This window comes from Pseudopodoces humilis, chromosome 3 (genome assembly GCF_049639895.1).
Source record: "Pseudopodoces humilis isolate 2021_Gansu_Grassland_sample_001 chromosome 3, ASM4963989v1, whole genome shotgun sequence".
In the NCBI taxonomy this organism is placed as follows: domain Eukaryota; kingdom Metazoa; phylum Chordata; class Aves; order Passeriformes; family Paridae; genus Pseudopodoces; species Pseudopodoces humilis.
This window is the reverse complement of record NC_142202.1, coordinates 31409048-31436196: the sequence shown is the minus strand read 5'-3', so window position 1 is coordinate 31436196 and position 27149 is coordinate 31409048. Positions and strand designations below refer to the sequence as shown.

The 27149-nt window shown below is 52.7% G+C and overlaps 3 protein-coding genes across 15 annotated transcripts in view; 2 read left to right on the top strand and 1 right to left on the bottom strand.

The window, feature by feature from the left end:
- Positions 1 to 9289, top strand: part of SLC29A1 (solute carrier family 29 member 1 (Augustine blood group)) — a 33637-nt gene extending 24348 nt beyond the window's left edge. For all 11 annotated transcript variants that reach the window (XM_014259381.2, XM_014259384.2, XM_088053470.1 and 8 more), the window contains 12 exons: positions 1634 to 1716; positions 2171 to 2252; positions 2490 to 2662; positions 2887 to 3026; positions 3234 to 3368; positions 3518 to 3615; positions 3948 to 4038; positions 4161 to 4249; positions 4391 to 4499; positions 5778 to 5863; positions 7497 to 7696; positions 8305 to 9289. In XM_014259381.2, the coding sequence (XP_014114856.1) occupies positions 1688 to 1716; positions 2171 to 2252; positions 2490 to 2662; positions 2887 to 3026; positions 3234 to 3368; positions 3518 to 3615; positions 3948 to 4038; positions 4161 to 4249; positions 4391 to 4499; positions 5778 to 5863; positions 7497 to 7696; positions 8305 to 8416 (1344 nt within the window). In that variant the 5' untranslated portion in view covers positions 1634 to 1687 and the 3' untranslated portion in view covers positions 8417 to 9289. The remainder of the gene's footprint in view (positions 1 to 1633; positions 1717 to 2170; positions 2253 to 2489; positions 2663 to 2886; positions 3027 to 3233; positions 3369 to 3517; positions 3616 to 3947; positions 4039 to 4160; positions 4250 to 4390; positions 4500 to 5777; positions 5864 to 7496; positions 7697 to 8304) is intronic.
- A 107-nt stretch (positions 9290 to 9396) lies between these two features.
- On the top strand, positions 9397 to 18415 carry HSP90AB1 (heat shock protein 90 alpha family class B member 1). Its single transcript, XM_088053467.1, is given in 12 exon segments — positions 9397 to 11662; positions 11770 to 11916; positions 12083 to 12289; positions 12581 to 12740; positions 12932 to 13065; positions 13547 to 13858; positions 14295 to 14460; positions 14655 to 14845; positions 15111 to 15258; positions 15511 to 15779; positions 16185 to 16518; positions 17860 to 18415. Coding segments are annotated over 11 exon segments (2178 nt in total). The 5' UTR covers positions 9397 to 11662; the 3' UTR covers positions 17970 to 18415.
- A 1935-nt stretch (positions 18416 to 20350) lies between these two features.
- On the bottom strand, positions 20351 to 27149 carry SLC35B2 (solute carrier family 35 member B2). 3 transcript variants are annotated; one of them, XM_005530607.3, is made up of 4 exons: positions 27029 to 27149; positions 24119 to 24312; positions 23670 to 23830; positions 20351 to 22449 (listed from the first exon to the last, which is right to left on the bottom strand). In XM_005530607.3, the coding sequence occupies exons 2-4, from the start codon at positions 24273 to 24275 to the stop codon at positions 21511 to 21513; spliced, it is 1257 nt and encodes a 418-aa protein (XP_005530664.2). In that variant the 5' UTR covers positions 24276 to 24312; positions 27029 to 27149; the 3' UTR covers positions 20351 to 21510. The 3 variants fall into 3 exon arrangements, with proteins under 3 accessions (XP_005530664.2, XP_087909598.1, XP_014114867.1); XM_088053472.1 differs by lacking the exon at positions 23670 to 23830; XM_014259392.2 differs by lacking the exons at positions 24119 to 24312; positions 27029 to 27149 and having other exon boundaries at positions 23558 to 23812.

The following is a 27149-nucleotide window of genomic DNA, read 5'->3' as shown; positions in this document are numbered from 1 at the left end:
AGGGACAGCAATATGACCTGGTGGGGCCTGCAAGGTGGACCAGCAGCTTGGCTGGCAAGGGGAAGCATGTTGAGGGCTTCCTGGGGACCCATGGGGGAAGATGAGGTTTTCTTGCCTATTTTAGGTTGAGATCTGTTTGGCTGGAGACAAGCAGTGGCCCCGGTGGGGTTGCTGTGTGCGAGGGGACGGCAGTTGTGTTTGCAGATCCCTCTGCTAATCCCGGGTCAGGATGTCTCCTCCCTACAGAGATACCGGCAGGCTGCCAGGAGGGGATTTTGGGATGCTTTCTCTGGAAGCCCGGATAGCTCACAAAGGCAAAGCAGGAGATTTCATTCCCCCAGCTCTCTGTGTGGGAAGGCAGGGGAGCGGTGCTGCAGATGGTCTGACATCAACAGGGTGGCACCTGCAGGGCTGGCAGAGCCCTCGATCTTTTGCAGACATCCTGTTGTCCTGCTCTGCCTTTCCCAAGCGGCCCAAGGGGTTTCCAAAACCCCGCTCCACGTCCTACCGGCTATGTTTCAGCTCCATTGTAGCTCAGGCTCCCCAGCCTGCAGGATCCCACCGGAGGAGGAGGCGAGCTGTGCCCACAACCCCACGGGCACCTGCGCCAGGGACGGGCTGCACCGCCTTCAGTGCGTGCCGGGGCTGACAGGGACTACAGATCCCAGCATGCCGCTGCCTGCCTGTTCCTCGTCCTCCTATTCCGCCCTACCTGGCAGGGCGCAGGCAGGGATGCTGCAGGAGGCATTGGAGCAGGCATCCGTGGGGCATGTCCCAGCGGGGCCAGGGACACGGCGCCGGCAGCTCCGCTGCAGGTGAAGCCCTGGGAGAAGTGCCGGAGCACCCCATGCTGCGCCGCCCGGACTGGAAAAGGATAAGGCAGGCCTGCGTTTTCTCCTGGTGGCTGATCCCACTCTGCCCCGGGAAGAGGGGGTGACCGGGGAGGCAAAATCCCTTCTCGGAGCTCTGGGGGTCATGTCTCTGGGGCTCTCAGGGCGATGCCTGAGCGGTGCAGCGCCTGGGCAGGTGGTGACGGGACAAAGGAGCAGTGCATGCCCGGGAGGGGACAGCAGTGCCAGGGACGCCCTTGGCTTTTCAGGGTGACCCAGGAAAGGGCTGTGAGAGCCCCAGGGAAGTGGAATTGAAAACTGTGAATTTGCTGGTTCTGGCCAGAGAGGCTGCTGAATTAAATGTGCCTTTTATGCCACCGAGCCCCGGGCGTTGGAGGGAGCTGGGGCGGGCAGGGGAGGCAGACACAGCCCACTGCGCACATGCTTCACTAGCACCCCCAGGATTGGGGACAGAGAGCTGCAGGCTCTCAAATCCCTTCAGAGCCTGCTGCAAGCAGCTGGGCAGCCTGCACAAGCAGCCTGGGTATCTGGGAAAGCAGTTTCCTTTCGGAGGGAGGGCTTGCTGTGCCTGGCCAGCAGAAAGCCTGGGTGTCACACCCCCTTGGCTTAAGGACTCTGAGCTGCAGGTTTCCAAAGCTTCTGCACTGTCTTGTCATTTTCTGGGTTGGTGTTTGACTGTCAGTACACTGGAACACTGGCAGCATAGGTTGGGGTTAAAACCAGTGCTCACCCTGCTTGCCTTGTGTCTCTCACTCTCCCATAAAATCCTGTTTGCTTTCCAGACGGAGAGCAGCCATAAGACTTGCTGGGACCTGTGCTGACTGTTGCCACACAAGATGACAGCAAGAGATGGGCCCCAAGATAGGTAATGACGAGTTCTGATGTAGCTATGGGGGCACATCCAGGATACCAGGAGGTGAGGGAGGACAGGGGGACCCAGCATCTGGGGGACCCCCTCTCTTGCATGATAACTCGGCTACCAAGCTATCCCTTCTTTCTCAGCTTTTCCATAGCAAATGGGCTGTAAACTGTAAACAGTCCCCTGTAAACACTCCTAGGGAGCCTAACTCCCTCCCAAATCTGGTGATGGATGCTGTGTATCTGGGTGCCACATGCTGAGGAGTAGCCAGCCTCTCCCTGCCTTCATAGCCTCCTGGGGAGGGCCTCCCACAGCTACTCTGCAGTGCCGCGTCTCTGGCAGCCTAGGCTAGCAAGGGCTGTGGAGCAGGCAATAAATATTGTCTGATGCCTCCCACTGCAGGGTCAAGGACAGAAGCAATACCCAGCTTCCCCTCCAAACCACTCTGTCCCCTTCACAGGTACAAGGCTGTCTGGCTGATCTTCTTCATCCTTGGCCTGGGAACACTGCTGCCATGGAATTTCTTCATGACTGCCAGGGAGGTGAGGGCTTCCCTCCTGTTGTTGTCCATGACAGTAATTGTCCCCTGTCATGTCCAGGGACCATGGTGTAGATGTGGCACCATGGCACAGCATGCAGAGGACCACAGGCATGTGTGACCTGGGTGTGACAAGTGGCACTGAGGCAGCAGGAGGGATGGGCATGGATCTGGACAAAGAATAAGGGTGGCATTGGAAGAATCTCAGAATCTCAGCCCCACCAGGCTCCTTCCTTTGCAGTATTTCATCAATCGCCTTGAGGACCCGGAGGAGAAGAGCCGCGTCAGGAACCAGACTGGTGAGGCCACCTTGACACCCTCCTACCTGCAGTCTGTGTTTGACAACTTCATGACTCTCTGCGCCATGGTGCCCCTCCTTATCTTCACCTGCCTCAACTCCTTCATCCACCAGTGGTGAGCCTTGCTTTGTCCATGCCCCTATCAGCCCCCGTAGGGCCGCCCAGCCCTGGCCTATTCTGTCCCAGCACTGAGCCAAGCTACAGCCTGTTTGGTCAAGTCAACGGCAAACCACCAGTCTCCTGTCTCAGGGTTTGGCTGGGATTCCCACAGTTAGAGCTCGGTCCCAGCCCCAGGATTTTAGGGGGTTGGGTTTTCCTAACTGAGACCCTCTTTTGTAGGATTCCCCAGCAGATCCGCATCTCAGGCAGCCTGGTGGCCATTGGGCTGGTGTTTTTAGTCACTGCAATCATGGTGAAAATCCATATGGAGCCTCTTCCCTTCTTCATCTTTACCATGATCAGCATTATCTTCATCAACTGTGAGTGAAGCAGTGGAGGAAGGAGAGGGACACAGCCCCATGGCTAGGGCTGATCCCTCTGGGAGAAAAGCATGAACCTCACTGTGGGAGAGTTAAGTGGGAGGGGAACTTGACTTCCCTTGCAGGGCAGGGGCCTTGGCTCCCTGCAGAGGTGCAGTCCATCCTTGCCTTTGGTTTCTCATTTCTGCTCATCTTTCCCCTTTGCAGCCTTTGGCGCCATTCTCCAGAGCAGCCTGTTTGGGCTGGCAGGGCTCCTGCCTGCCAGCTACACAGCCCCCATCATGAGCGGGCAGGGTTTGGCAGGCACCTTCGCTGCTTTGGCGATGATCTTCAGTATTGCCAGTGAGTAATCCCTGCCTTGCAGGTGACAGGGCCTTCCCAGACCACTGTCACAGCATCTGCTGAGGTCATGCTGTGTGGGAGATGGCAGCAGGTCCCTGCTCCTCTCAGCTGTCATCATCTTCCTTTCCTCTCCCTTCCTGTGCTCTCAGTTGGTGCCCAGCAACCCGAAAGCTTCATTGGTTACTTCACCACGGCCTGTGTGACGATCGTGCTGGCAATTGTTTCCTACGTAGTTCTGCCTCACATGGTGAGACTGTTGTCCTGGTAGGGAAGGGCTTGGGGACATGGGAGCTTTGCACATCCCAGCACAAGAACCGTGACCCACTAGCAGCCCAGCCTTGGCTCCTACTAGCCTCCACCTCTTGTGTCAGGGCAGGCTCCTGTGTCCCAAGGGAGCACTCTGGGATACTTCCCACCACAGATACCCCAGTATACTTGGGGTATTTGAGTCCCTGGGAAAACAGGACATAATTGGAAGGAATACTTTGGCCATATTGGCCATATCTGCTGTTGTCACACAGCTCCTGGCAGCCTTCTTTTTGCATGCATGAATGAGTCCTCCCTGCTGTCTCTCTGCAGGATTTCTTCCGATACTACTCCATGAAGGACAAGAGAGAGTACCACGTGTACAATGCGGAGCTGGAGACCAAGAGAGACCTAATTAAGAAAGGTGAGGGGCTGAGAGAAGGAAGAGAAAAGGGAAAGAGCTTAAAGAAAGAACGAGATAGAAGGACTGAATTAGATCTCAGCTTTCTGGGGTCTTCTATGCCCTACTTGTGTCTCTCTCTGCAGATGAGAATGGGATGGAGCAGAATAATTCAAAGATCATCCCTATCCACAACCCTGATGAGCAGCCCTCTGTCATTGCTATTTTTAAGAAGGTCTGTGAGTTGCCAGCAAGCCTTGTCCTGCCCTTCCTTTCAGCATGGGCATATTTATAGGAGAGCATAGGAGAGGAGACCAGCCCTGCACTGGTCTCATGCCCTCTGTTTGGTACCAGCATTTTTCTTTCATCTGCCTAGCTCTGGGTCTTGGCTCTGTCTGTCTGCTTCGTCTTCACTGTCACCATCGGCGTCTTTCCTGCCATCACAGCTAAAGTGTCCACTGTCCTTGGAGAAGGAAACAAATGGGGTAAGTGTGCCATGGATGGGGCTGAGGTGGGGAAAAAAATAAGAACAAGGTAAATGGGAAAAAACAAGGTGGGGCTTGAAGGTATGTGTGGTGGGCTAACCCTGTCTGGATGCCTGGTGTGCACCAAAGCTACTCCAGCTGGACAAGGGAGAAAAAAATGACAAAAGGCTTTTGGATAGAGATAAGGACAGAGAGAGATTACTCACCAATTACTGTCACAGGCAAAACAGATTCAACTTGGGAAAAATTAATTTAATTTATTTACCAATCAAATCAGAGTAGTATAATGAGAAATAAAAACTAAATCTTGAAACACCTTCCACCCACCCCTCCTTTCTTCCCAGGCTTAAGTTTATTTACAATTTCTTTTATCTCCTCCCTCTGCAGCAGTGCAGGGGGACAGGGATTGATGGTTGCAGTCAGTTCATCACGCATTTCCTCTGACACTGCTTCCTTCTTGGGGAGAGGACACCTCCCACTCTTCCCCTCCTCCAGCATGGGGACCCTCCCATGGGAGGTAGTTCTCCTTGAAGTCCAATGTGAGTGCTTCCTATGGGCGGCAGTTCTGCTTCAGCCTAGGTCCCTTCCATGGGACAGTCCTTCAGGAACAGACTGTTACAAGTGTGGGTCCCCTGCAGGGTCACAAGTCCTGCCAGAAAACCTGCTTCAAAGTAGGGTGGTCTTCCACAGGCAGCAGGTAGATATTGTGTCACTGTGGACCTCCTTGGGCTGCAGGGGGACAGCCTGCCTCACCATGGTCTTCACCGCAGGCTGCAGGGGGATTTTTGCTCTGACATCTGGAGTGCCTTCTCTCCCTCCGTTTCCACTGGCCTTGGTGTCTGCAGAGTTGTTTCTGTCACATGTTCTCACTTCTCTGGTGCAATTGCACATGTTGAGACTTTTTTCCCCTTTTTAATATGTCATTCCACAGGCCTTACCAATGTCATTGATGGTCTTGGCCAGTGGTGGGTCCTTCTTTGAGCTATCTGACATTGGCTCTGTCAGACTTGGGGGTGCTTCTAGCAGCTTCTCTCAGAGGCCACCCCTGTAGCCCACCACACTATCAAAACATTGCCACACAAACCCAATCCAGAATGCTGGAAGGGAAGAGGGAACCACTGTGCACAATGGTTTGTATGTGGACACCAGCCTGGCTGGGAGACCATTCCAGGCCCTAGTGGGAAACTGGTAGGACCTAGACCTGAAAGACAGTCTCCATGCAATGGGTATGAGGGGCTGGGGCACACTGGGCTTGTCACTGACCATCCCCTTCTTCAGGTCTCTACTTCATTCCTGTCTCCTGCTTCCTGCTCTTTAACGTCTTTGACTGGACAGGACGGAGTCTCACTGCCCTCTTCACATGGGTAAGTATGAAGCAGGGAGAAAATGCCAGGCAGTGTCCATCCCTCATCCATGTCCTCAGCCACAGCTCTCACTGAGGTTGCCATCCATGGCTTGGAGCAGGGAGGAGATGCAGAGCTAACTCCTTCTTTAAGTTCTAAGCAGAGATTTATGGGTCAGAGCTGAGAACCACAGTATTATTCTGTCCTCCTACCTCTCTTTCAACGTGGCTTGGATGAAGCTTCCTTCTCTGTTTCAGCTTCTCTGTAAACAAACCTTCACTCCAGCTATGCAAACGATGAGACAGGATGGTGACAGGGAAAGAGGGTGAAAGACAGGGCAGCCCAAAATAAAACCTTTGGCCTCGGCACAGGACACAGCTGCTTCAAAAACCCTTGTCCTGAAAGCAGGGCAGGGCCATGCCATATGGGTCACAGAACTGTCCCCTGCCACATCCCCTTGCTCTTGTCTCCCTAGGATGGGCAAGGAAAGGGGTTGTCCTGTCTGGGTCTCTTCCTGCCCCTTCATCCACCCCACAAACACTGTTTCCCCCTGTATTGTTCAGACTCTTTAGAGAAGCTCCTCAGGACCACATGCCACAGGGGTCTCTCTGGGCCTGCCTTCCCCATGGCCTGGAGCTGACTCTCCCCTGGCCATCACTGCTTGTTGCCTTCAGTCTTGGCCATGAGCCGCCTTGCTTGGTGTCCAGGCCACAGCCTCCATAGTGGGATGACCCAGCAGGAGGTGTTTCCAAAACAAAGCTGTGTGGAAAATCTGACTCCATGTGGTTTGGGCCACATTTCCCTGGCTGGGGCCTCACTCTTTTTCTCCTCAAGAAGGAGAGGCAGCTGCTGTCTTCAGTTTGCCCCATAGACATGGCAGCTGGCCTAACCTCAGTTTCCTCTTGTGTTCATGGAGTTTCCTGTGGCCATGCCAGCCCAGCAGCTCCCAAGGTAGCTGTGGGTCTCTCCTCACCTCAGACCAGCGAGCCCTGTCATCTGTGAACCTGGCACCTCGCTGAGGGGACAAGGCCTGTCTCGTTCCAGGGGCTGCCTTTGTCCTAGATGTAGGGACAACACGAGGATGGTGCCTCCTTCTTTGTCCCAGCCTTAGTTGCTCAGGAGTTCTGGTAGGATCCAAGGAGACTGTAACTCGGTCCATGCCTTTCCCAGCATATTCCAAAACAGCCCCAGCATAATCCCTTTCCCAGATTTCTGGTTCTTGCCCTGCTTGGCTGCGGGATGGCATAGCACACTGAAGAGCTGGATTAAGCCTGGTTTGCAGGCACTGAGGTGCCAGAGGGAATTTACCTCAGCCACCCTTGTTCTGCACACTGGCTCACTGTATGAGCATGCACAAAGCTCTCTTGCCTGCCCGCCTGTTGCCAGCAAGGGCTTAACAATTGCCCACAAGCCCAGCTCAATATTTTGGCTCTAGTGCTGCTTCAAGTCCCCTGTGACAGGGCTTTCAAACCTAGAACCTACTTATGACGGCAGGTGGTCATAAGGCAGCCAAGAAAGCCTCTCAGCAGCTTTGCCATCTCTGTGACTCCTCCACAGACGTAGCACAGTAGGGACAGCCTCTGTAGAGCCCCTACCAGCATGCCATGGGATGGGGAATGTCCAGTTCTCAGCAATGTTTTTTTTTTTCTCCCAGCCCGGGAAGGACAGCTGCCTCCTGCCAGTGATGGTGGTCCTCCGTGTCATCTTTGTCCCTCTCTTCATGCTGTGCAATGTGAAACCCCGTTACTACCTGCCTGTTGTTTTCTCTCATGATGCCTGGTACATCGTCTTCATGATCTTCTTCTCCATCTCCAATGGCTACCTGGCCAGCCTTTGCATGTGCTTCGGGCCAAAGTGAGTGTGAGCTGGGGACAAGGGAAGGATTGGTTATGCCCCAAGATGCCTGGTGGCATATGTTGTGCCCCCAGAAGTTAAGCTTGGCATAACTTCTGGAGTCTGGCCCTGCCCAGCTCTGGCATCTGGAGAAGAGGCCGCAGGCACACAAGGGAATTGTCACTACCCACAGTGTCCCGTCTCCCAGGTTTGTGCCTCCATATCCTCAGGATAAGGAAGCAAATAGCTTCCATGGCTAAAGTCCAATGGGCTCTCCATTTTTCCCAGCTGCCCCACAGGGGAAGGGGCTGGATGCAGAAGGGATCTGGAGCGGAGTAAAGCATGGCATAGCACCCACAGCAGGGTGAGCAGCCTTGCCCAGCACAGGCAGTACGAGGAGCCCCACAGGTGTCAGAGGGGGATGTCCCTGGTGCTGGGAGCTTCAGGGTGGACTGCCTGATGTACTTTATGAGCCCACAGTGGGGAGACTTGGAGTTCTTGTGGCTCTAGGAGCCAACGGGGATTTCTTCTTGCTGTTCGTCTGCTGCAGACAAACCTCCCAGCTCATTGAACAGCAGGGCACTGAACACACATCCCAAAGATGCATCTGACACCTGTTTCTCCCCTAGGAAAGTGCTTGCGCACGAAGCGGAGACAGCTGGAGCCGTCATGGCATTTTTCCTGTCACTGGGTTTGGCCCTAGGAGCTGCTGTCTCCTTTCTGGTCCGAATTCTCATCTAGCAGAGGCACACAGAGGGTGCAGGGACACCAAGAGATGGCTCTGCATCTTCCACTGAGGCCCTGGACACCTCAGCACTGTGGGGAAATAACAGCTCACACCTGTCCCTGCCAAATCACACTGCCACAGCAGACATTACACCCAGGGACGGTTCCACTCCTGCAGGGTTGGCCTGGTTCCTGCCACGCTTGGCTGTGTGATGCCTTCAGGCCTATGTGCCTTCTCCTTCCCCATGTTGTGTGTGTTGTAAGATCCCTGGGATCTCCAAGAGGTCCAGCTGCCTCCCATGCAGCATAACTTCCCTGGCTTAAGGCCAAAAGCCATTTTCAGCCTCTTTGACAGAGTGAAAGGCTGGTAACCAGTGTTACTCCTTCTCTTGCCCTTGTCTCCAAAGCACCTAGGAGATTCTCTCCTCTCCTAGGGGGCCTGGAAATATCCCACACCCCTCCTCCTGCTGGTAAGACTTGTGTGAATGGGGAGGAGAGCCCCAGCCAGCCTTGCCATCCCTGCTTTCTGCTAGATGCACATCCCCCTGCCCAGTGGTATCCCAAGAGTGTAGACAGTCACAGAAAGGGCCAACACCATGGCTAGGCTGAGGAAGGAGGAGGTCTCCACACCCTACCTTCTCCCCCTCTTGCTTCTGTTCCCTTTCTTTTTTTTTGGTGATTCTGATATTGTTTTTTCAGCCTCCTAGTTGTGTGACAGGAGGTTCCACTGTGGGCTACAAGATGAGAGGCAACTCCCTTCCCAACAAAGCTGCCTTCCCTACCCACCTACAAGGGAAGGCCTTACCTCTCCCTTGGCTTTCCTATCCCTTGTCGTGTAAATGTGTCTATACAGTTGACATTTTCTATAAAAAGAACAAAATGCTCCTTTGGGTATGTGTTTTTGTCTCTGTCACCACAGGGGAGAGGGGCTGTGGAGGGTCAAGGGTTGAAGTGAGAAGACACTGCCATTTCTTTGGTATCCTGTGGTCCCCTGCAACCAGCGTCAGATGTGGAAATGTGCGTACATCCCCTGCACAGTCAGGCCCAGCTATGAGGACACAGCCAGTGTGGGAAGGGGATCGTAGAACCATAAAATCAGAATGGTTCAGGTTGCAAGGGACCTTGAAGATCATCCAGTTCCAAACCCCCTGCCATGGACTGTGACAATTTCCACTACATCAGGTTACTTGCAGCTACATTCTGCTTGACTTGAGGACTTTGAGGGATGGGGCATCCAGTTTCTCTAGGAAACTTTTCCAGTGCCTCACCACCCTCAGAGTAATGAATTCCTTGCCCCATATCTAAACTTTCCCTGTTTGAAACCATTATTCCTTGTCCTGTAACTACATACTCTTTGTCCCTGTCCATCTTTATTATAGGTCCCTTTCTGGTACTGGAAGGCCACAATTAGGTCACACCAAAGTGTTCTCCAGGCTGAACAATCCCAGTTCTCTCAGATTGCCCTTGTGGGAGAGGTGCTCCATCCTTCTGATCATGTTGGTGCTCCTCCTATGGACTATCTCCACCGGGTGCATGTCCTTCCTGTGCTGAGGACCCCAGCGCTGGATGCATCACTGCAGCTGGGCTCTCACCAGGGCAGAGCACAGGGACAGAAAACTGTCCCTTACCCTGATGGCTGTTCTGCTTTGGATGCAACCCAGGACACCACTGTCTTTCCAAGCTGTGAGTGCACATGATGAACTCATGGCCAGCCTCTCATCCACCAGGACCCCAGGGATGCTGCCCTCGAGATACACCAAGGGACCACCCACACCTCTGATAAAGAGCAGATGCAGCTCCACATTTTGAGCTGCACTGACCTGCAGCACAGCACCCGGGAACTAACTTTGTGCCTGGGAACAGCCGGAGTGCCACCTCCTGCTCCTGGTGTGAACTACACCAGCCTGCCAGCGGGAATCCCCCTCCCTCTGTCCCACATCGTTCACAGCCATCATCTCCTTGCACCATCAGGCACCAAAACCCATGTGGGAACTCAGGTCCCCTCATCCCACTTCCAGCTGCCTTTGTTGATCAGGGCTTTTGTACCCACAGCTTCAACACAGAATCACAGAATGGGTCAGGTTGGAAGGGACCAGAGTGGATCACCTGGTCCAACTTCTCTGCTTAAGCAGGGTCATCCTAGAGCACATCTCACAGGACTGTGACCAGACCATTCTTGAACATCTCCAGTGATAGAGTATCCACAATCTCTGTGGGCATTCTATTCCAGTGCTGGGAGTAAAGTTCTTCCTCATATTCAGGTGGAATTTCCTGTGCATCAGCTTCTGGCCTCTGCCTCCTGTCCTGTTTGGCAGCACCAAGCAGAGCCTGGCTGTATCCTCAACACCCTCCCCTGAGATATTTCCAGACATTGATGAACTCCGTTCTCAGTTATCTCGAAGCTGAATAGGCCCAGCTCCCTCATCCTTTCTTCTTAGGAGAGATGCTCCTGTCCCTTAATCATCTTTTTTACCCTCTGCTGGACCAGCTCCAGGCTCCATTTCTCTCTTGTACTCAGGAGCTCAGAATTGGAAAGCGTACTGCAGACACTGGAATAGTAAGGCTTAAGATCGATTTATATTATTATTCCCTTGGACACTGAAAAGACAACGTCTCCAAACACTGTTTTGCAACGGCGACAGGGACCTGCCATACACTCTGGCCCTGACACCTTCTGTCCCCGCCCCTCACCAATGAACTGCGGCACATGCAGCCTCAGGCCAGCACAGCTACGCGGCTCCCGGCCTCCGGGAGAGCTGTAGGATGTAGCTGGGACAGCGCGGATTCCCGGTTCCCTGCCCCAGCCACGGAGTCAAAGAAGCCTCCATAACCACTATGGAATACTCTGGAAGTGTGGTTCCACCTGTAGCTGTATTCCTCCGCGACGAGGCGCGGAAAAGAGTTCCTCGCCAGGGCTCCCCGCCGCCCCTCGTCGCGGCGCTCGGAGGTCTCGGTCCTGCGGCCCTCCGAGCGTCGAGTCAAAGGGCGGCGGGGAACTGCGGCTGGCGACCGCACAGCAGCAGTAGAAAGCCGAGAACTCATTGCACGCCAGCCCGTCATGGCCGCCACTAAACGGCAAGTCCGATGCATCCCATACACCGTCCAGCTGTGGTTCGCTGACCAAGACCCCTTTAAGGCGGAAGAATACAACGTGCCGTGAGGCTCCCTCCCCGTTCCGTGCCTATAAAAACCAGCCGGAGGCGGGGGGGGGGGGGTGGACGGGCAGTGTAGTTCTTTCGCCGGTCTCTCCCGTCCGAGACGGTAGGGACAGCATGGGAAATGGGGCTGGGCTTGATGCCCTCACCGCCCCCTCCCTAGTTCTCATGGACTGAAAATACTCTGAAAACAGGTCTGTGCTTGCCTGGTAGATGCCCGAGAAGGTGCAGCACGAGGAGGAGGATGCGGAGACCTTCGCCTTCCAGGCGGAGATCGCCCAGCTCATGTCGCTCATTATCAACACCTTCTATTCCAATAAGGAGATTTTCCGGCGGGAGCTCATCTCCAACGCCTCCGACGTGAGCGGGGGCGGGAGTGGGCTCCTTCCTCTGCCGGGGGGCTCAGGGTTGGGTTGGTGTCCTTCGGGGGGTGCCGATTCCTAGCTCTCCGGTAAGGCTTGTGCAGGGGAGGGATGGAAGAGGTTGTCGAGTAGGAAGGCTGTGTCGAGCATCCCTCTCTCCCCAGGCCCTGGATAAGATCCGCTATGAGAGCCTGACTGAACCCTCAAAGCTGGACAGTGGGAAAGACCTGAAAATTGACATCATCCCCAACCCCCGGGACCGCACACTGACTCTGGTGGACACTGGCATTGGGATGACAAAAGCAGATCTCATCAACAACCTGGGCACCATTGCCAAATCTGGGACTAAAGCCTTCATGGAAGCCCTGCAGGTGGGTTGGCTTTGGCTGCATGGGTTTCCTGGGGCCTGGGTCACAGGCTGGCACTGAATGTACAAATTATAATAAATAAATAATAAATAGTGCCTTGTTTGGCATGAGGACTGTTGGCCTACCCAAGTATGCTTCCCCACCTTTCTGACACCAGGGAGGAGCTGAGGGTAGCTGGTAGCCTGTTGGCACTTGCATGTTTTTCTCTGTGTGCTTGACCCAGTTCTTTGCTGCTGTGAATCAGACATTTTCTATCTCCACACTGGTCTTAGCAGTTGCTCTCTGCTTTCACAGGCTGGTGCAGACATCTCCGTGATTGGGCAGTTTGGTGTGGGTTTCTATTCTGCCTATCTGGTGGCTGAGAAGGTGATTGTCATTACCAAGCACAATGATGATGAGCAGTATGCTTGGGAGTCATCAGCTGGGGGCTCATTCACTGTCCAAACTGACCGTGGTGCGTATTGTACAAAAAACCAAGCATATTTTCCTGGCAGAAGCATTCCTTTTGCTGGTGCTCCCTAGAGCCGTGCTGCACTGTTACTCACACTGGTTAATGCTGGGTATCACATAATGGTTTATGTTTGAGGAGCTGGTCACGCTTGCTCTCTGCCCTGAAATACTAATGTTTCTTTCCCTATGCTGCAGATGAGCCCATTGGACGTGGCACCAAAGTGATCCTGTACTTGAAGGAGGACCAGACTGAGTACTTGGAGGAGCGTCGTGTGAAAGAGGTGGTGAAGAAGCACTCCCAGTTCATTGGCTACCCCATCACACTCTATGTATGTAAGGAAAGGACTCTGGGGACCAACTGGAAAGCTGGAGGCAGGGGTGACTGGTGTTAGAAACAGGAGTACAGAAAAGGCTCAGTGTACAATCTCTTCTGGTCCCTTCTGTAGTTCCTGGCTGCTGGGTACTGATCAGTGGTGCTCTCAGCTTCTGTGGCCAAAGGTGATTTGAGGCTGGGAGCTTACTGGAGGTGAAGGAGGTGGTTATCCAGCCACACTAAAGGCCTTTGATATCTGCAGCTGAAGATCATCTTAAATCAGCCATAGAAAAAGAGGGGTTTCCTGCCACTTGTCTCTTCTCAGACACAGTTTTTGGTTTCATGATGAGGGGCTTTTGAGGACTGGTTCTGAGACCTTTGATTCCAGATGAAGCATTTGTTTGGCCTTGGAGGACACCATTTTTCTCATCTGGAGCCAGAAGCATTCTTGGTAACTTGGGGCTAAACCTGACTACTGTGTGTTTGTTTCTCCACAGCTGGAGAAAGAACGTGAGAAAGAGATCAGTGATGATGAAGTAGAGGAGGAGAAAGAGAAGAAGGAGGAAGAGTCGGTGTCCAAAGATGAAGAGAAACCCAAAATCGAGGATGTGGGCTCTGATGAGGAGGAGGAGGGAGACAAAGGCAAGAAGAAAAAGACCAAGAAAATTAAGGAGAAATATATTGACCAGGAAGAGCTGAACAAGACCAAACCAATTTGGACCCGCAACCCTGATGACATCACCCAGGAGAAATATGGCGAGTTCTACAAGAGCCACACCAACGACTGGGAGGACCACTTGGCTGTCAAGGTGAGAGCTGGGCTACCCTGCCTTGCAGGGAGAGGTTGAGGGCCCCTTTCCAGTCCTTATCCAGAGTCACCACATGGTTATGCCTCTGTGGGACTGAGCACTCTTAGACCACTTGGTGATGGAGCAACCTGCACTGTGACTCCTATGCAGATGGAAGGATTGGCAGTGCCAGTCCATAAGGAAGACAGGAGGATGTAGGGTCTCAGAGAAGACTGACTTCTCTGTCCAAGCTTGCTGTATGCCAGAAAACCTTGACACACAGGGGATAGTGGGCCTGAGCAGGAGGAAATACAGGTTGCTTGGATGCTAGAGATGATGCTGTGCCCCCTTGTCAGTCCCAGTGCTGAGGAGTGGCAGTTCAGCCTTGCTACTGTGGGAGCTGGGGAAAGGAGAAGTGAAGCACCCCAGCAGCTGTTTTTTTTTCCTGGTTCCACAGCACTTCTCTGTGGAAGGGCAGCTGGAGTTCAGGGCCCTGCTTTTCGTCCCACGCTGTGCCCCTTTTGACCTCTTTGAGAACAAGAAGAAGAAGAAGAACATTAAGCTGTATGTGAGGCGGGTCTTCATCATGGACAGCTGTGACGAGCTCATCCCTGAATACCTAAGTAAGAGCCCCCTGCCTCAGTATCCTTGTGCAGAGCTGGGATCCCCACAGTCTGTGGTATTGCTTCTAGTACAAAGGGACTGGATGAGGCGCTAGCTGGTGTGGGTGCATAGCAGTCAGTGTTTTAGCTCTTTTCTTTCTGTGTTGAAGCTCAGAATCCTTAACCTGACACCTGTTTTCATTCCTCCTATGCAGACTTCATCAGGGGTGTTGTGGACTCAGAGGACCTTCCTCTGAATATTTCTCGTGAGATGCTCCAGCAGAGCAAGATCCTCAAAGTGATCCGCAAAAACATTGTGAAGAAAGGCTTGGAGCTCTTTTCAGAGCTGGCAGAAGACAAAGAGAGCTACAAGAAATTTTATGAGGCTTTTTCCAAGATTCTAAAGGTGAGTTGGACACCCTGTACCTGGAGGAGGGAAGGGCCCCATCTGCCTGAGGAGCAATCTTGTTCCTATGTTGTGTCTCCTCTGCATGGATGTTAGGATAAAAGGAGTGGGTCATGCAAATGTCTTAGAGTGCCTTTGTGGGCATCTGGCTGCCCTAGGCCAAACACTCAAATGATCAGGAGCTGGGCAGATGCCTGTGCCTCAGGAATGGCCAAGTGCATCCAAGTCCTATCCTGGATACATCATGCATTTCTTCTGCCCCCAGTTGGGTATCCATGAGGACTCCACCAACTGAAAGTGCCTTTCGGAGCTTCTGCGGTACCACACATCCCACTCAGGCAATGAGGTGATTTCACTTTCTGAGTACGTGTCCCGTATGAAGGAGAACCAGAAGAGTATCTACTACATCACAGGTGAGCCAGAGGTCCTCTGAGCCTAGCAAGGTAGAGGCAGGTAGCCTGCATACAAACCCTAATTTAAAACACCTCCTGCTGCCTTCAGCAGATCATCCCTGCTGAATTACACCTCATTCCTGGGGGCTTGGGAAAGGCCACCAGGCCTAGAACCCTAGCTGCTATCAGTTTTTTGTTAGGGGTCCCAAGTGACTGGTACTGTTTATCTATTACCACTTGGTGATGTTTCATTTCTAACCTCCACAAACACAGGGGAGAGTAAGGAGCAGGTTGCTAACTCAGCCTTTGTGGAGCGTGTGCGGAAGTGTGGCTTTGAGGTGGTATACATGACAGAGCCCATCGATGAGTATTACGTGCAGCAGCTCAAGGAGTTTGATGGCAAGACTCTGGTATCAGTCACCAAAGAGGGGCTGGAGCTGCCTGAAGATGAGGAAGAGAAAACAAAGATGGAGGAGAGCAAGGCCAAGTTTGGGAACCTCTGCAGACTTATGAAGGAAATCTTGGACAAGAAGGTGGAGAAGGTGAGATGGGCGGGCAGGGAGTTTAGCTATGGGCTGGAGGGAGGAGGGCTGGGTCCTCCATGCTGCAGGTGAGGGCCCCGGCTCAATGCATACCTCTCATCTCCTTTAGAGGAGCTCCTAAAGGAGTCTGGAGGTCCCAGCATTCACTATCTTGCTCTAAGCAGACAGGCTGCAGGCAAGGGGCACTGACCCAAATATGTATATTGATGGGAGAGGGTAGGTGTGGGAAATGTGCAGTGCAGCTGGCCACATTAGTCTGTGCAGCAGTCCTGGGGCTGCTTGGAGCATTTCTGCTTGCTTTGGGGGGTGTCCCCAGGTGAATGAGAGGCAAAGACTTGGGCTGTAGTGGGCCCAGTCCAGGGCTTATGGGGGCCTTGCTCAGCTAACCTTTGGCTATGCTGGCAGGTCACTGTCTCGAACCGGTTGGTCTCATCTCCCTGCTGCATTGTCACCAGCACCTATGGTTGGACAGCCAACATGGAACGCATCATGAAGGCTCAGGCACTGCGGGACAACTCTACCATGGGCTATATGATGGCCAAGAAACACCTGGAGATCAACCCTGACCACCCAATTGTGGAAACCCTTCGCCAGAAGGCTGATGCTGACAAGAACGACAAAGCTGTTAAAGAACTGGTGGTGCTACTCTTTGAGACTGCTCTGCTGTCCTCTGGTTTCTCCCTGGAAGATCCCCAGACCCACTCCAACCGCATCTACAGGATGATCAAACTTGGGCTTGGTGAGTATCCATGCAACTTCTCAAGCCTGCAGCAGGCCTGAAAGCAGGCTAGTGTCCTGGGGCAGGGGGTGGCCAGTAAGGGAGCCATGCTGCTATGATGAAGTGCTGAAGTGGTTCTGTACATAAGATGGCCAGAAGAAAGTATAAACCTGGAACAAGGTACTTCAGGAGGGCTCAGGACTCTGGGTGGACTGCCCTGTCCTCCACAACACCAGGAGCCACCACCAGGATGTTCAGATGACAAACTGAGGCTTTTTATTCCTTCAGAGTAAATGTGAAAAGTCTGTCATGGGTGATGTGACCCATCTGGTGAAACAGCTTATGCTTGCACATAGCCTTTTCCTCCAAATTCACAATTTAGCTAAAAACGTAAATCAGGAGGTGTTGTGGCTTAGCACAACTAAGTTAGTAACTCTGTGCTGCCTAGTCACAGTAGGACTAGGGTGTTCTGTTCGTCATGTTGCAGGTAAAGGGACTGTATGGTAGTACAATTTTCTGTTCAGAGTCTATTGAAACAGCAGCCTGCAGTGTTAGAAACTGATGAGCTCTAGAATCCTGCAATTGCTTTAGTTGTGACTTGACTGGATTTACTGCATTTTTCTCTAGAGAAATGTTCATGGCTTAAACCACATTCTCCTGGCTTAAACTACAGGTTTTGTGGTGCTGGGTGACAATCTTTTGTAGTTAATCTCTGCCGCCTAAGGAGTGCACTCTAATGCCATAGGTAGTATCCATATACTAGTGTAGATGCTACTGGGAGGATGCTACTGATTCAGGATTAGTGCTGGAGTTCACAATAACTTGTAATAATGTTGACTTGCATTTATTAGTTTTCAGCCTGGAGGAAAAGAGACTGAGGGGTAACCTCATTGCAGTGTACAGCTTCCTTGCCAGGGGAAGCAGAGAGGCCTGCATTGATACCTTTTCTCTGGTGACAAGTGACAGGACCTGAGGGAACATCATGAAGCTTTGTCAGGAGACGTTTAGGTTGGATATTAGGAAAAGGTTCTTCACTCAGTGAGTGGTTGGCCAAGGAACAGACTCCCCAGGGAACTGGTCACAGGACCAAGCCTGCCAGCATTCAAGAAGCGTTTGGACAACACTCTGAGGCACATGGTGTGATTCTTGGGGCTGTCCTGTGTAGAGCCTGCAGCTGGACTTCAGTGATCCTTGTGTGTCCCTTCCAAATCAGAATATTTTATGAATCTGTGAACTACTGAATGCTAGTAGCCCCATTCCTCAGGATGGGGGCAGGAGCCAGGTTTACTCTGGGAGAGGCTGTATATCTAAGATCAGGTGTCATTTGGAGACCTTATCTCTTCCTTTTCTCCCCTCTCCCAGGCATTGATGAAGATGAGATGACTGCAGAGGAGCCCAGTACAGCTGTCCCTGAGGACATCCCCCCTCTGGAGGGAGATGAAGATACATCCCGCATGGAAGAGGTAGACTGAAGGAGGAAGGTTCTTCCTTCACCTGCCAGACCTCTGCTCTGTCATGTCTGCTTAGAAGACGGTCTGCGCCCACCAGCTGCTACTGACTTCTTGGTGGTGTCTGTTCTTTTGGCTATGTTTGGTTGGGGTTGTTTTTGGCAGGGTGCAGGAGGGCATGATTCCCTTTTTGTTAGTAATGATTCAGGTAGCCTGAGGTCTGTCTGTTCTGTGTCTTTCTGCTTGTGTAGGAACAGCTGATGGGGACTGGAGGTGTGAGGAAGCATTAGGCTTCCTCTCACCCCCTCATGGAGTGTCCCATGTTACCAGAAGGCATCAAATACTGTCCTTATGCCATTGGGGTGGGAGAGCCCTTCCTCTGAACTTCTGCCTCCCTGAAGCCCCAGAATAGCACAATGTATTTTGGATGAGTTTTGTTTGATTATTTTTCTGGTTTTTTTTTTTTTGTTCTACTGGAATTAAAGAACTGATGATTTACATGGCAGGGTCCCTTGTGTTTCATGCCTGCTCTGCTGAGGAAAATGTCTCAGCCTGTGCCTTGAGGGTATTGGACTCTCCTGTGTTGCTCTCCCCTGTGCCATGACTGCTTTTCTGAGCCCTGGTTTAGGTGATCTTTATCTCTTCCATGCCCTGGCAAGATGAAGTGGGTGGAAGGAACACATGACCTGCTGTACAGGTGGGATCATCTCCAATGAGCAGTAGTTCTCCACCTGGAGCACTGCATGCCCCCCAGCCTGGGAGCAAACTTCCAATCTGTGTGGGTCAGCTGGGTGAGCTGTGCCAGGGTCTGAGCCTGGGCTGCTGCTGGCTGGTTTGATCTGAGCACCTCTGGAGCAGGACAGTGGCAGGAGCCATCGGCCTGTTCCACTGCAGTGTGGAGCAGGGTGTGGAGTGACAGCTCAGGACTGTAGTCAAGCTGCCTCTCTTCAGCTGTTGGGCCAAAGACTCAACTCCTTTCCTCCCACCTCCAGCTTGCCTTTTCTTCTGCAGCCATTGGGTGTTGGGCAGTATCTGGCTTTTTTCCATCTGTGTCCTAGATGACAAGCCTGGGACATCACTTCTCACTGAGCTGCCCCTTGCACTGAGCTCACACTCTGTGAGGTTTGTCACCCCTGGCCACAACAGCCCTTGGGGTTTGTCAGAGAAAAGTGAAACCAGCATTAAGTTCTCTTGCTGCCCACATGCCAACTGTCACAGGCACAAAATAGAATGGGCTTTAGCCAGTATCCATCTTCAACAGGGAGGCAGAGCCTGCTGGAATCCCTTGCTGCACACCAAGACACTGACTGTGCTGCCAGTATGGCGGCTGTGTGGGCGCAGCTAGGGCAGTGGTGGAGCTGAGCTAGCAAATAGTTTAAAACTAGGATTTCTCTCTGGATAGGAAGGTGTTGCCAAATATGGAATCAATAAAAATTAACTTTTCAAGTTAATGTATTTTTTTTTCCACTAATGTTTTGTTTAAATCTACATTTAAATTAGGTTATCCCACTGTATCCTATTCCTAACCTGGCAATGTGGGTTTTTGTTGTTTGTTTTTAATCAAAGGATTCTATTTTCAGTTTGTCAGCAGATGGTGGGTGCAGACATTTGGGTGAATTTGTAGGGCAGGATGAAAAGCTGTGAGGTTGCACAAGCACCTCCAAAAGCTCAGAGCTAGAAAAGGAGCACAGGTAAAACTGCTGGAGTGCAAAGTGTTCTGAAGGCTGGGATGTGCTCAGCACCAGCTCTGATCTCCCTCCAGGCTCAGATAACTCACCACTGTCCCTCTTCTCCTCTGTTTCTCTTGTAACCCTCACCCAAGTATGCCCTTTCTTTCCCTAGCTGTTTTATGCCCCAGTCCTGTCTCTGATGCCAGACCCACCCTTGCCTACACGGCTTTTTACCAGGCTTCCCACATGTACCAGGAGGATAGACCATGTACACCTCAAGCCTTTCCTGGCTCTAGCTGCTGCAGTACATCCTACAAAGTGCTAAAGCAGCGGAGGCCCTGGCTGGCAGGTCCGCAGTAGGCTTCTATATCACCTCTTGGTAGCTACACCCACTGGGAATTCCTTAAGTTGCACCATACAGGGAACCTAGGAGCCAAACTAGGCTCAGGCTAATGGTTTCTTCACCTGCCCACCAGCATAAGCAGTCTTCCAAACCTGGCTGTGCTCCCCAGTTGTATGTGCAAGGATCTCCTATCAGGCCTTGCAGCTTTGAGTGCAAGCCTGGTTGATACCAGCCTTGGCAAAGACAGAAAGAGGCACCTGTATTTGGAAAGACAACTTTGCTGTCCCAGAGAGACTAGAGACACAGGAGGACTTGGAAATCTCTTCCCTCCTTCCAGGTACATGAAAAAAAATACCCAACCAACTGAAAAAAACCCACATTTACACCCATGGTACTATATGCAGCATATTTTTAATTTAATAAAATAAAAAGAGAAAAAAGTTGCCTTGCAAAAGTACCAAAACTTGCTGGGGTTTGTCAGGTTGTGTTGATGAGAAAAGGATTGACCAATAAAACCCAGGCTTCTGGGGAAGAACAGCTTTCACTGCTCCATCCCCTGCTGTCTGTGGAGCAGGAACAAGGCACTGCAAGCAGGCTCTGCCCCATGTCCCAACCCTCCAGGCACAGAGTCTGGCCAGCCCCTGGGAAAACCAGGGCCAGTGTCTCCAGGTGACAGGAAAAAGAAGGGGTTCTTTGTGCTTGTCTGAATCACAACTACAAAGCCCAGAAACCATGGCACTGAGGGACCCCAAGGTGGTGCTGGGGCTTCTGGGCAGTGCAGCTTTTGGCCTGTAACAGCAGCAGATGTAGCCATAAAGCAACCTCAAAGGACTTGGCAAGCCTTGGAACTGTCCAGCTCAGGTGCTGCACAGAAATCAGCCTGGGCTGAGGGGAGCAAAGAAAAGTGTCTTGGAGCAGGGGCAAAGAATTGATAAAACCAAACTGGGAGACACTGGCTTTCATTGCAGTGTCCTTGCAGAGCAGATCCCAGGCCTGGGGTAAGACAGGCTGGGAGTCTTTCCCTTGGCTGTACCTGTACCACTCAGAGCCTCTCCTGGAATGCAGGAAGAGCACTCTCCACCCTTTGATGGGCCCAGCTTGGGATGCCTCACTCAGGAGTGTTTCAGAAAGAAACCTAGTGTTTTGCTTGCCCTTTCCTCCTGCCAAGCTCTGTAGTACTAATAGAAATGGAGGAGCATTAGCCAGAGGCAATACAGTGACAGGGAAGAATTCCCTTGTTCATCAGTGACTGTGGGGGAGAAGCCACAGGACAGAGGTGGGGCAGGAATACCAGCAGCCCCATGCTGGTGTGCCCCCAGGCCTGTGCCTTGGCGCTAAGTCTTTGACCTATTAAGGCAAATGGAAAGGTTTGGAGCTGTGTCAGCCCAGAGCATTTCCTGGGCTTGTTCCAGCCCCTTTCCCAGGAAAACTGAGTCACTGGTCCTGCCTATCCATACCCCACTCTTCTCAGTGAGTTCTGAGAAATCAAGCAAATACCCTCGAGTTGTGGCAGGACAGTGGGCATGGCTTAAATGCCACGGCCTCAGCTTCCTTAGACCTTTTGTACAGGGGTCTCACCCAGCGGGAGCTTCTTACTGCGCTTCTTCATGCGGCTGCGGGCATAGACACGGAGAAAGAGGGCTATGAAGACAACAGCTATGCCCAGCCCACCCACAACAGTGACAGTGTGCCCATAGATGAGGCAGGAGAGGAGGATGGCAAAGGCCTGTCGGAGTGTCATGATAATGGTGAAGACAGCTGCCCCAAACTGGTTGATGGTGTAGAAAATGAAGAGCTGGCCGCAGGCAGAGCACACAGAGAGCAGCACAGCATGGGCAGTGAATTCCGAGTGGCGGGCCATGAAGCGCATCGACTCCAGCAAGGCACCCTGCTCCAAGAGTGAGCCCACAGTGAAAAGGCAGGAGAAGACATTAACGCCAAACATCATCTGCACAGGAGACATCTTGTACGTGAAGAGAGCATCCTGCCAGTTGGAGGTGAAGCTGTCGAAGATTATGTAGCCAGCTAGGAGCACTATGCCAGAGAAAGTGGTGACAGTGGACACCGTCCTGTTAGGAGCACTGGAGAGCAGGAACATGCTGACCCCCACGGAGATAAGGGCAGCAGTCAGGTACTCCCAGTACTCATAACTCTTGCGTGACACCAACTTGCCCATCATCATCACTGGGATCACTTTGGAGGCCTTGGCCAGCACTTGGGTGGGGAAGCTGATGTATTTGAGTGCCTCATACTGACACCAGCTGCTGAGGATGTTGGAGAGGGAGGCAAAGGAGTATTTGTACATAGGAGCCCCATGGCGTGGCTGCTTGGTCAGGGCACAGTACAGACCAGCCACTGTGAAGGCCAGGATGCGGTTCATGAACACGAGGAACTGGGAGTCCTTGAACTTCTCACCAGGGTCTGTTTCAGTGGCACCATACGTTCTCGTCATTACACGCTCCTGGAGGACACCCCATGTGAGGTAGGAAGCCTGCAAAGCAGCAGGAGCACAGGGAGAGTCAAGACCCACAAAAGCAGTTGCCAGGAAGAAGAGACCCCAGGAGATCCTTGCTTTCCCCACTGTTGCCTCATCCTCTGCATGACAATGCTTCCCTGAGACATTGGGAGACAGGAACACCCCCACTCCACACATCTGAGGGAACCCACTGTCCCATGTGGTTACACCCAGGAACATCCTGTCCCAAACCACACCTGTTCAGTGTACAGGGGAGAAAAGCCCACAATGCAAACATCCTGGTGAGAGCGAGCAGTTAAGCTTTGAACTACTTTAAGTCTGTGAAACCAGACTGACCGAATCAGGGAACATTACCAATACACAGCTGTGGTTTTGGTGCCAGCTCCCTGCGGCAAGTCCTGGCAGTTTTCCCAGCGGCCTCTGCATTGGTTTTCACTTCCAGCTCACTAGGCCCGGTTTTTACATCCAAATCAATTCTAGTTTCAAACCCAGCAGACAAAATCGTTCACAAGGGATGATCACTGTCCTGGTTGTCATCTCCACTCATTTTGGTGCAACAACACCAAGCCCCTCACAGAAGTAACACAGACTTCCTCTCATCACACATCTCCCAGGAAACTAAGACACAGAGAGATGGAAGAATTCGGTGGCCCACCACAAGTCTGAATGGCTGGGGGAGTAGGCCAGAAAGTGTTGTTTCCTGGCTGCAGGACATCTGTATTTTTCTATCTCAGTGCCCACATTGCTATTTTTTACCCTCATAGACCAAAAAAGTTGCCCTTCCTAATGATACTCAGGATGTAGCTGAGACTTGGGGAATCTAAGATTCTAAATTCCTATTTATCTGTAGCTGAATTTAAGTATTTTCTCTCCAGTACTCAAATTCAATCCATCAAGGCAGAATGCATCAGCCCCAGACACTGACCCATGAGAGAGCCTGGAAAAAAAGACGGCTCAAACTATCTGCTGATCTGACATCAGGGCCAGAACAAAAGCAGCCTTAACAATCTACTGAATCACAGAATTTTCATAGGCTCTGGAGGAATTTGATCAGACAGACAGGATACTCCAACCCAAATGACAAGAGCTAAATGGACCTCCACAGACCAGCCTCCAACCCTACCTTGATCAAGGACAGCACAGCATCCTTGGTCTTCAAGGAACTGACAGCCACTAGCCCACTGGCCACTTTCTCCTTCCAGAATGGGACAGCCACACATGCACAGGTCCCCTACCTGTAGACCAGCAGCACAGCAGAACAGCTTGAAGACCTGTCGGGCTGTGGAGGACTCTGTGGGCTCTGCTCGGGGTGGCAGGGAGCCATCATCCTGATGTACAGACTTCACCTCAGAGCCAAACACACATGATTTGATGACAGGGAAACAAATGCCTCGGCCTGAACAGGGTAAGAGAAGATGGAGACACAAGTAACCAAAGCCTGGGCACCACATGCTGCACTAGCTTGAGAGGTGAAGTCTCCCTCCTCACTAGTCCCCAGATCTCCTGGCACAGGTGCCTCAGAAAAATTTGTTTCAGGATAGCAGCTGGACACCACTGGGACACAGCTCTGTAAGTGGCTCAAGCCTGACAATGCAGGTTGGGGAAACAATATGAGTGAGCAGAGAGAGGCAGGGCAGAGAGCTCCAAGGGATGCAGGATGTGGAAGGGAAGTCCCCACTCCTACCTGTCTCCAAGTAGTTCCTTCTCTTGAAGTACTGGATGAGGAGGAAGCCCGGTACCACAATACTCGCGTAGCCAGCAGCATTAACAAAGAAACGGAAGAGCCAGAAGTCCCCCCATGAGTCCTGCAGGGCAGGGGCTATCTCTTCACCTGTAGCCATCGTAGGGAGGGAAGCCAGCACGAGGGGAAGGCAAAATCTGTGGAGAAAGAGACATGTGGTGGGCTACTGGTACATGGGCAGCTCCACTCCACATGCCTGTAATACCCACCATCTGGCCTGATCCTCATCACCTGTAATATGGCCACCCAGACCTCACTGCAGCAACATGTGATGCTGGCAGCACACAGAGTACGAAAAATCCTCTAGAGCTGAAAAGCACAGGCCAGACATCTGTTTGCTTCTGTTAAAAGTGGTTGCTCTAGAACATGTGGACTTAGAACCTTGGATTCCCAGGATGAGAGAGAACACTGCTGTAACCATCTGGTTTTGACTACACTTTTATTCCAAATGCAAGGAGCACCTCAGTCCTCACACCTCATCTTTGTAAGTTAAACTTCAACACAGCTTTTGGGTGGAAAAGGAAAAGGTCACTGAACAGAAAAATTGATTCCTACCTCGAAGCTCATGTTTCAAGCCTGTGGCAATGAGCAACTTTCCTCTGGAAGCAAACAGTTCACAGCTTTCCCCTCCAACTACACCAGGTGAGTGGAGGAGAGGCAGGGTTTGGGGCTGCCAGCCTCCCCCACCTCCCCATGCAGCCCTGGAAGTGTGTCAAAGCATTCCTCACAGCTCAGAGGAAATTACTAGGGTTCACCTGCTCAGCAAAACGTCCAGAAAGCAAGACTGGAAAAGAACTCTCCTACCAGCTGTCTGGTTGGGATTTTACCAGGACTATGCAATGAGGTATAGCTGATATTCTTCAGACATAGCTATAGGAAGTGATCTAGCGAGCTTGAAAACAGCTGTAATAGTCCTTGAAGGAGTTCTTCCCTTCACTGTCCTCTCTCACAAAGGCAAACCTGCAATATTCAGGGGCACCAGGTACTCAACAGAATGAGCAACCAGGCAAGAACTTCCTACACCCAAGGCCACTGGCATTCTTCCCTCACAAAGCAAGCTGCAGCTTCATGCATCAGGGTAGAAGGTTGCCCTGGTCCATGCCACATCCCTGCTCCAGTTTCCTCAATGGAAAAAGCCTCTCAGTTGCCTTGGGGAGCCTGGTCAGAGTGCTGTGGGCTGGCTACATAAACACACACCAGAAAAGCTCCTGTGATTGAAAGGGATAGAGATGTTAATTCCTCCTCCCCCAGAAACAAATTAATCAAAGGAATTTAGGCCCTATTTAGGGGTGCACCTGGCCCCAACATTATATAGCAACATTGTATGGCTGTGACCTCTAGTAGCCCCCACACAAAACTCAGAGATTTACAAAGTTAAGGGCTTTAAAGGTAAGAGAGTCCCCTGCCATTTCATGAGCAAGCACTCCCACCAACCTCTTATCCCCTTGGGAAAGATCTCAGGGACTTTTCTGCAGCTACTGTGGCCAGGCCCTTGGGGTTCAATAACTCGACCAAAGCTGAGGCTGTGTTTCACCCAAAAATCTCTCTCCTGTGACTTAAAGAACATAGAAATTCCCAGCCCAGGGAGAGGTAAAACTGGCTGGGGGGGGTGGGATTTCTTTGCCTGCTTCCTACTCCTCTGTCTCCTCCCTCCCCTAGAAAAGACAGTCGGACACCCCCACTCAATCTCTTTTGCTGCAGGGGCATCATCGCAGGCTGTACAGGTGCTGTGGGATCCAAAAACAGGGATTGGTGCTTGCACCTGGGGCTGAAGCTGCCCATGTACTCCTGGGCTTGTTTATATTAAGTAACCCTGGCTAATGGTGGGGTGCAGAAACGCTGTTCACTTTTGCAGAAATCAGATATAAATGACAGGGTCTGTTGCCACATTTGCAACTTGACAGGGACTGCAAGCTCTGTTCAGCACGACTGCGCCTGCTGTTACCCCGCCAGCTCCTGCAGCGCTGCCATGGGAGGAGAATCAGCTCCGCTCTCCCACAGCGACCGTGGAGTCTACGGAGGGACAATGGCTCTCTATGCCTGAGCTAAAAATTCCCAGGCCTCGAGAGCTGACTCAGTGCGGCAGGCCCTGCCCTCTCTGCCGAGACTGGGAAGGAACAGGGACGCCAGTGTTACAGGTAGAAAGCGGGGGAGCTGAGCAGGCAACATGCTGAGGCATGAAAGGAGCCTTAGTCTGCGGAGCAGCCCAGGAGCCGAGACAACAGAGTCGGCCGCTGCTCCCCTGGGCACTGCAAGGGCAGCTCTCAAACGTACCGCTTCAGAGCCGGGCTGGCACCCAGCCCTCCGCCTGGGTTGCACCATTTGCGTCCCGCGTCTGAAAAAAAATCCCTGCCTACAGCCCTGATACTCTTGAGCGCGCCTCCAGCACCTGGAAGGGCTGATGTCAAACGCAAGCTTGGAGCTGACAAGTCCATACTAGTATCTCCGGATCCCTGCACGCAGACAGGTCACAGGGGGTGCCTGCCATTGTACCCCCAGCGCCGACCGCCGCCTCTGCCCAGAGGCCACGAGTAGAGGCACCCGGTTGCCGCTTCCTGCGGCCGTGGGGCGCCCTCCGCCGCGGGCACGGCGCGGTGTTCCCGGGAGAGGAGAGCCCTACGCTTGCAGCTCCAGGGCTTCTACGCCAGAGGCTCCAGTGGCCCCGAGGGACAGACAGCGCCCGGCCGGGCGCAGGGCGAGCGTGGCACCGGCGCCGCCTCCCTGCCCGGCGGCCACGTTCGCAGCGAACAGGCCGGCAGAGCGGCGGCAGCCTTCGCCCGCCCTCGGCAAGCAGGGCAGCTGCCGCCCGCGGTCTGGCCCGCCCTCCGCTGCCGCCCTGTCCTCGTTACCCACCTGCGGCCCGGCCCCGGCCCGGTGTCGGCCGACTCCCCTCGGCTCCGCTCCCCTCGGCTCCGCTCCCGGAGGCGGCGGCGGGGCTGGCGGAACTCCCGCCCGGCGGGCGCGCTCCGCGCCC

Coding starts and splice junctions, on each gene's coding strand:
- SLC35B2 (XM_005530607.3), bottom strand. CDS start 24,275: ATGGCTACAGGTGAAGAGATAGCCCCTGCCCTGCAGGACTCATGGGGG. Junction 23,831..24,118: donor AAGGAACTACTTGGAGACAG/GTAGGAGTGGGG, acceptor TACCCTGTTCAG/GCCGAGGCATTTGTTTCCCT. Junction 22,450..23,669: donor GCTGTGCTGCTGGTCTACAG/GTAGGGGACCTG, acceptor GCTGCTTTGCAG/GCTTCCTACCTCACATGGGG.